This window comes from Crocuta crocuta, unplaced genomic scaffold (assembly GCF_008692635.1).
Source record: "Crocuta crocuta isolate KB4526 unplaced genomic scaffold, BGI_CrCroc_1.0 scaffold30, whole genome shotgun sequence".
In the NCBI taxonomy this organism is placed as follows: domain Eukaryota; kingdom Metazoa; phylum Chordata; class Mammalia; order Carnivora; family Hyaenidae; genus Crocuta; species Crocuta crocuta.
Genome location: NW_027528345.1, coordinates 13,053,523 through 13,061,772, shown reverse-complemented (window position 1 = coordinate 13,061,772; position 8,250 = coordinate 13,053,523). Strand labels below are relative to the sequence as shown.

Sequence of the window (8,250 nt, the reverse complement as noted above, 5' to 3'; positions counted from 1 at the left end):
CGCAAGCCATCTCCTCCTGATTAGGTAACAGCTAGGAGTTTTCCGCTGCTGTTCCCTACATTTTGTAGGAAATGAAATCACACTTCTGGAGTTGCTATCTCAGTTCCCCACTGACACCTTGGTCAGGTTCACCAAGCATCCATGATTACTCCCCCCACAGGTCAGGGCAGGCCAGTGGGCGTCAATCAACCCCCTGAACCCTCCATAGCAGGAAGAGGGTTTTTATTTCACTTTAGAAAATTCATGTTCACAAGCTCTGGCTTGGGTTAAACACCCTAACCAGCCTGTTAAATCAATCTAAAAAAACCCCTCCAAAACAAAGCCCTTCAGTCCCTTAAACTGAGCTCCTCAGCTCCTGCTGGGACCTCAAGCACCCTTCAGATTCGGGGGTGGGTGGGAGGCTACTTTATGCTCATCCTCCTCTGAGGGCCAGAAAAGGGTTTGGCTCAATAATATGCCATCTCCAAGCATACAAACACAAGCACACACGTGAATGGACACACTCATGCGCAAGTGTGCGCATGCGCACACATATACCCCTGATCACTTTTTGGGGGGCAGATAAGGTGGTGGTGTTGGCGCAGAGAGGAGCAAAGAATACAGTTAAGAATAAAACCCACACAAGGTTTCCTCCTCAGTCCTTTCTCCGCAGCACCTCCCTCCCCCGCATTCTTTGTCAGGTAGGGATGGCCATTAAGAAGGAAGCCAAGATCTTGTTCTTTGGGACCAAAAGCCACACCCCTATCTCCTTTACCTGAATACAGTGATAGGACTTGGGCAGGGAAAGCAGCTCACACTGCTCAACACTCATGTCAGGGGACACCAAACTCCTTTGTTTCTTGAACTGCTGTTGCCCAACTTGGGACTAGTCTCGGGTGGTTCCTAAGAGGGCACAAGGAGAGAGAGCCCACTTTGATATCCATGACTACCTGCTCAACACCTTTGTCTGGCTCAGGAGTCAATGGCAGCGAGGTAGCCACAAACTATATCCAAGATCAAGTGCCCAAAAAGGGCACGAAAGGGCTTCATGGGCCACTCTCACCCAAGTTTCCTCCAAAAGGCACTTGAGCTGACCCCATTAGGTACCAGTGTGGCCTGGGCCATTACATCAGCCCTGGGCACAATTCTTGCTCTTTCCTGAAGGAAATAAGAGGTACCTGTCCACGCCAGTTGGACCCAGCCCTCGTCTGCTCCTCCCACCATTCTTCCTTCTGTCCCTACAGTGTATAAGGAGGCCAAAGTAAGCTCAGCTGCCATCCCTGATCCTACTCTCCTTCAAACAGGAAGTGAGGTGCAGGGCTGCGGAACACTGAGGATCAACTGCAACTAAAAACTCAATTTTGGGGAGGACTGGACCAGCCATAGTCCCTGCTTTGACCAGGGCTCTAATTTACCTTTATCCACAGTGTACCTGCTAAAATTGCTTTTGAATAAACAAAAACAAGAATAGGACAAACAAACAAATCCCTCTCCCCAATCCTTTCCATTTCAGCTGCCAGCTGGAGTCCAAGGTTGTGGGAGCCACACCAGTCTTGGTCCAGTACCTTGAGTCCCCACCTATAACCTCAGCCAAGGGTCCAGGGACTAGCTTCCCTACCCAGGAATGCTGTAGGAACTTCCCCGAGATACTCATAGTCTCAGATTATTTACAGAGCTGAGGCTCTGAGGCTGCTGTCCCCTGATGCACTCTTCTGGTCTCCTGGGTCCACTCCTCCAGGAGGGGGGACAGGTACAGACGGGGTGGTGGTGGGACCATCAGACCAGAGGGGGTGCGCTCTTCGGTAAATTCTTCTGATCACTCCCACCACCCAGGGCCCCTTGCGCCTATAGAGAAAACTGCCCGTCGGAAGTCTTGGACTGGCACCCTTGGCACATCCGTTTGTGTCTGAGTAATCGATCTGTCCGAGAAAAACACTGAGAAGAAAGGAAGGATTAAGTGCTGGAGAGGAGAAACTCAGCTACCTGTTGGCTAGCTCTGTCCTCCCCACACGGGAGGCACACGTCCCATTCCACATGCCCTCAGCAACGATACAGATGGCAGGGGCACACGCTGGTTAAGAATGCAAGCTCTCAAGTCTGATTCCTGGCTCTACCACTTAGGAGCTGTGCAATCTTGGACAAGGTAGCTAACAATGCTCAATCTGTACACTCATCTATAATGGGGCTAAAAGTACCTCCTCACAGAACGGCTGCTTTATTCATCCAATATTTATTGAATGTCTGTCTCAAGGCAGGTACAGTTCTTGGGGCTGAGGATAGAGTGGAGAGCCAGAGGGGCAAAATCTCTGCCTCCTGGAGCTTTTATTCTAGTATTTTGAGATCCGGTTTAAGAGGACGGAACAAAGCAAACAGGAAATGTTAGTTGTTATCATTTCTCATCTTTTGTTCTTGTCTTGTTTTGGTCCTAGTTCTTACATTCTCATCAGATCAGATACTGACCCCCAAGGCAGCGATTATGTTTCTTCTTCCAGGAGCACCACCCCCAAAGTTTGACTGAAGCTTGGCTCTGCCCTTGATCTGCTGTATCCTTAGGAAACTAAACCTCTTTAAATCTCAATTTCCCCATATGTGAAATGACAGCAACACAGCTAGTTTATGGAGTTAACATGAAGATTAAATAAAATAATCTATGTCAAATATGCTCTCACAGTGCCCGGCACAAAGTAAATCCTCAAGAAATGCTACTGTTACTACAGTTATTCTTATGGCCCCTCCCCATGATCAGCTGCCTAAGGCCAGAGGGACATACCTCCCCTGAGGTACTTACTCTCTCATGGCCAGGAATACTAGGTGGTCCCTTGTTGGGTAGGGGATGGGAACTGGCCCTGGTTCCTGGTGAAGGAAAAGTCAATGTGTGGGGTGGATGGATGACATGTGAGCTTACCTGATGACACCGTTCACACTGGTAGGGCTTTTCACCACTGTGCACACGCTTGTGACGCTCCAGGTGGTATTTCTGGATGAAGCGCATATCACATATATCACACTCAAATGGCTTCTCACCTGGCCGAGGTGGAGAGAAAATTAGTATCAGGAGGTACACATGGCAGGGACTTCATTCCAGGTGTTTTCCCAGAAATTTTAATTTTTAGCCATGTACTAACACCTAATGGGGAAGATCCTCAAAACTGCTGGTCTCAGTGGCACTAGACTGTAACAGAATCACGCAATTTCTCTAGCCCATTCACTCACCTTCTTCCTCTATTTCTAATACTCAGCCTTTAAAACAAACCCAACAAGAGCTACATACACATGCACAATACAAATCATAAACTATTCTCCTCTGAAAATATGAGCAAAAGACTTACCAGTATGAATAAGGATGTGCCTCTTGAGGTGGTAACTGCTCCTAAAGGCTCCAAAGCAGTGTTCACAAATAAAATTTTTGGGAATCTTTACTTGAAAAGAACCATTTTGTTCCACTACCACCACCTGGGGGCAATAATCAGGCATGTCATAAGGCTATCCCTCTGCCTCCTTTTTGCCCCCATTCTAATCTGGATCAATTTCCAGTTGCTGGACAAAGTAATCTCTCTGGTGTTGCCATCTCCCAGACTGCTTGAAGAGACCCTCTGAAGAAGGGGGTGGGCATGAGTAAGCTGTCTGGCCCCATCAAACTCGACCTGAGGGGGGATCTGCCTGCCCTTTTGCCCCAGGAGCCCATGCTTCCCTGACCCTCCTACTCTTACAAAGGATGTTCCAGAGAGGGCAGAGATCAAATACCAAAGTGGTCTATGGATGAACTCTGAGTGACACACTCACTGGCTATGAGTGACCAAACACCTAGGTAAAGCTCCAGGTTGAACCACAGAGGGAAGAGGAGGAGGATTACCCCATTACAAAATGGTACCAATTTGGGGATTACCCCATTACCTGCCTTTTTAACAGTCTTCTTTGAATGAGAGGCTTCAGCCAAGCTGTCATCATCTTTGCGACTCCGGGACTTATCGCTGTCTTTTCGGTGGCCCTTTGAAAACAAATCAAATCTAAACTCACAGTCTACCTCAGAACACAAAGACTGGAAACCAAATGCTGCTTTCAGGCAAGTTATAAATCAGAATAACCACCTGCCCCAAAGGTTTAAAGAAGATACTCATCCATTTCCTCTCCAAGTACTATGGTGTTAAGGGTTGTAGGTATAGAAAAGACCTTCCTTCTCTCTGTAAAATACCCACATTCATTCACTCCCCAGCTGGGTCCTTTTTCCCCAGTTTCCTACACAGAAGCACCGAAGAATCAGAGCTTAGCACCTCCTGGCAGAGCTTGGGCCACCCAATCCCCAGGTGCCACGACGGACTCAAAGGCGGTACCTGACTTGAGCACCTCAGCACATCAGGGCTACCTGCCCGCTCTCCGTTCTCGGCCTGCTTGCTGGCAATCTGGCTCAGCATCATCTTCTTGCTGGCTGCAGTGGGAACCAAACTCACACCTGCTAGGCCTTCACAAGCCAGGAGACTTGCCTAAGTTGAAAGGAGATGAGGTGTCAGGTCACCTAGCAGGGCAGGGCAAAAACAGGTTGCCATCCTCGACAGAACTACCTTTTACACCCAGCCACAAACAAACTGCTTCTCTAGGGAGTGTCCCTCTTACTGCGAAACTCTGCTTCCTTCAAGAGTCCTCCCTAACTCACCTCACCAGGAACAAATTACTTATTTTGTCATTCATCGGCATTTAGATCTACATCAAGCGAATAACCAAATATTGATACTTTTAGCATCAGCAGTGTGCTAGGTATGGTGTGTGGCGTGTCTACTCGTTACTGGGTTATTTCTAGGCCTTGTGAATGGGCATGAAGGTCTGCCCAGCTGACTCATTGAAATGGGAGATTTCTAGCAGACTTTCCTCCTTCCTCTCTCAACAGCCGCTTCAGAGCCCAATTATGATCAGCAGACCTCACTGGGGCCAAATACATATTCTATCAGGTTCCACAAACATGCTTATCAGTAAAATTAGGTCATTCCTCCCTTTAGATTTTAAACTAAGTGTTGTCAGTTTTAAGAGATATAAAAATTAAATCATTTGGAAGAATTTTAGGGTTGAATATCACTTTCTCTTGACTCCCAAAATCATTTATCTGTGTGCATCTCCATAGATTTTCCTTCTCTGCTCTATATACAGTTTAAACAATACTTAAACAAGGGATGGTTAAGAAAATATCCTCTTTTTATGGCTACATTCTTCTAACTGACCTGGTCTAGCCAGCACTAGAGAATCTACTTTTCTTACTGAAGAAATGCTTTTTTTTCTGGAAGAAACACTTTAAAAAAACAGTTGGTCAGCAAACTTCCACAAGTGATTTATTTAAAAAATTCCTTTCAGGAGCGCCTGGGTGGCTCAGTCAGTTGAACGTCCGACTTCGGCTCAGGTCATGATCTCATGGTTCGTGGGTTTGAGCCCCGCGTCGGGCTCTGCTGGCAGCTAGCTCAGAGCCTGGAGCCTGCTTCCAATTCTGTGTCTCCCTCTCTCTCTGCCCCTCCTCTGCTCACGCTGTGTCTCTCTCTCTCTCTCCGAAATAAATTTTTAAAAATTAAAAAAAAGTTTTAAAAAAAAATTCCTTTCAGGGGTGCCTGGGTCATTCAGTCCACTGAACATCTGACTTCAGCTCAGGTCATGATCTCACCAGTCCCAAGTTCAAGCCTCACGTCAGACATTGGGCTCTGTGCTTACAGCCTGTTTCGGATTCTGTGTCTCCATCTCTCTCTCTCTCTGCCCCTCCCCCGCTTGTGCTCTCTCAAAAATAAACAAACATTAAAAAAAAAAAAAAAAAAGAAATTCCTTTTAGTATATCCTAGGACCCCTTCTCTTTTCTTCTAGAACTTTGGACAGAAAAGTTTACAGGTGAAAAGCTTAGCTCTGACATCTGTACTGTATAATCTTGGGCAAATTACTCTACCTCTTTAGGCCTGTTTCCTTACATGCAAAATGTTGATGAGAGTAGCTACTCTCATGGGGTTGATGGGAATGAAACTAAGGCATAAATGTCTAGCGGTGCCCAGTTAGTGATTAGTGAAAGGCAATGTTCTCAGAACAAGAGTGAACATGATGCCGTGAAGTGGGTTGCAAACAAAGGAAGAAGAAACTGAAGGGCTCCTAATCTGCATGGAAAGGAGGAAGCTATGCATGCAGCTGAAAGAAAGCCAATTATACTGTAATCAGGCTGCCATCCTGGTGAGACTGGGAGGGAAGGGTCCTTGGAAGAAAGCTGGGAGAAACTCTGGGGATGCCTGTACATGGCTTTGCCATCCAGGCTTACAATAACCTATCACATCATCTTGTCTCTCCAATCCAACCTGTACCCTCACAGCGACAAGTACTTTCTAAATACACTGACCTGACATCACTCTGCTGCTTAACATTCTTCAGAGATTTCCCATTCCTTACAGAATACAGTCTAATTCCTTAGCAGAGAATAAAAAGCCCTTGGATTATACTCTTACTTCTCCAGGAAACAACTCCCTCACCCTAACTTTTCTGTCTAGCGTTACCTATCCCATCCCCCTCGCCCATTTGAAACCTTTCCTGCTTAACTGGCAGGTTAACCTACCTGTAGTGCTCCTAACGTCTCATTCTCCCATGCTTCTAAGTCTCTGACCACGCAGTTCTTGTCTGACTGCCCTGTTCTGCTTGTTTTTCTAGCAAAATCCTCTGTGTCCTTCAAGTTCCATCTGCTTTTTTCCACCCAGCCAAAGGTACCCTTCTCTACAGTGTACATACTTCTATTATTGCACGTTCCTTCAATCAACAGATTCATTGAGTCTCTACAGCTAACCAACCACGACGCCAGGTATTGTGAACATAAAGATACATAATAAACTGTTTCTTCATTTCCCCCCTCCCCCCCGCCCCAACTAGCCTGGAAGCTTGCTGGGGACAGGGACAATCTTATTCATCTTTGTATCCCCCGCACAATGCCTTGCATGTAACAGGAGTTCAATTAATTCCTGTTGGGAAAAAAAAACAAATGAAGCATTCACCAGACTGTTCACTCCCTCATGCCCCTCAGCGCTTAATGTACCAAGTGTAAGCTCAGTTGTTTTGCAAGTGTCCCATCGGTGCCTGTGATGCAGAATAGCCTACCTCCTTCATTTGACTGGAAGCTCCCTGAAGGCAGGGGCTGTGGCCTGTCTCCTTTCCTTCCTCTAGATCTCCCCCTGGTGCTTAATACAGAGCTTGGCTCACTGGGTTGGTCAATATGTTGACTAAGGCAGCATTCAAGAGTGAAACTGCAAACACGCTTCCCAGTGATCTTGAAGGAGGAGGACTCTATAGCTTTTTACCTGAGCCATGCTGATTTCTCACTTATGCAACCCAAAAGTTCAGGAGTTTCTCGATCCACCTTGCCTAAGACACTGTTGTTTGAAGAAACTGTCACCAAATCACTGTAACAACTCCTTCATGTCCCTTCAGTCCTGCTGCCATGTTGAACTGCCTTTGTCTTCAAACAGAATTTAGTGTCCTCCAAGGGGAAGATGGATGTTCGGAGAATCCCTGGACTCTGCCTGGCTCCTGCCTATGGTCTGAAGAAAAAGCTTGCCAGTCTTGGTTTTCCAACGGAATCCTCTCGCTGACGTCCACAATCTGTTTCAGAAACCTGAAACCAGAAAGGAAATGGGGCTGTTAGGTGCAACATTCTCAGACCGTATCTCCTGGGGTAGGCTGAACTTTCATCGTTTTTTTTTCTTTTGTTGGGCGCTCTCTGTGAACCTCAGAAAGAGGCCATTAGTCAAGCAGAGTTTTCTTTCTAGGTCAGGAGTAGAAACTGGTCTCCTGGGCAAAGAGGAGCTGCCAACAGGAGTAAAAGTAATTGGGGCCTCTCATGAGGAACTGCCGCAACAGGCCAACTGCTCGGATTTGCCATCTTAGGAACAGAAGGGGGCGGAGGCCCCTCGGGGCTTTTGTGCCCAGTGGGCCGGCCCGCGAACCTCGCACTCTATTAAGGAGGCCAGAACCGGGGTGGAGGAAAGCCCGGCGACTATCGCCGGACGCTCCAGCGGCAGGCGGCAACCGGACTGGCAGTGTGCGCCGGGCCGGCCCACACGTGCGCGTTCTCCGAGTCCGCCCGAAGGTACGGAAACTCGCTGCGGAGGTGGAGGGCAGGCANTCTGCGCGTCCCCTCCCTCCGCCTCCTCCAGCCTGCCAGTCAGCCACCCAGCCGCAGCGCCCCACCGCACGAAGCCGGAGGAGAGCGCCGAGGAGCGCGCGAGGTGCGTGCTCGCGCCCGCGTCCCCGCCAAGCAAACCCTCTCCCCCA

The 8,250-nt window shown here is 47.9% G+C and overlaps 1 protein-coding gene across 5 annotated transcripts in view; it reads right to left on the bottom strand.

Moving 5' to 3' along the window:
• Window positions 1–1,372: 1,372 nt before the first annotated feature.
• The window catches only part of ZNF740 (zinc finger protein 740), a 7,292-nt gene continuing 414 nt past the window's right edge, over window positions 1,373–8,250 (bottom strand). Inside the window, exons 2-7 of one of the 5 annotated variants that reach the window (XM_077753467.1) lie at window positions 7,278–7,591; window positions 4,311–4,460; window positions 3,878–3,967; window positions 3,309–3,432; window positions 2,885–3,003; window positions 1,373–1,914 (exon numbers count right to left, since the gene is read on the bottom strand). In XM_077753467.1, the coding sequence (XP_077609593.1) occupies window positions 1,825–1,914; window positions 2,885–3,003; window positions 3,309–3,432; window positions 3,878–3,967; window positions 4,311–4,460; window positions 7,278–7,286 (582 nt within the window). In that variant the 5' untranslated portion in view covers window positions 7,287–7,591 and the 3' untranslated portion in view covers window positions 1,373–1,824. Of the gene's footprint in view, window positions 1,915–2,190; window positions 3,004–3,308; window positions 3,433–3,877; window positions 3,968–4,310; window positions 4,461–6,853; window positions 6,942–7,077; window positions 7,592–8,250 lie in introns of those variants that run through there. The other 4 variants (XM_077753465.1, XM_077753466.1, XM_077753464.1 and 1 more) reach the window with 4 other exon arrangements.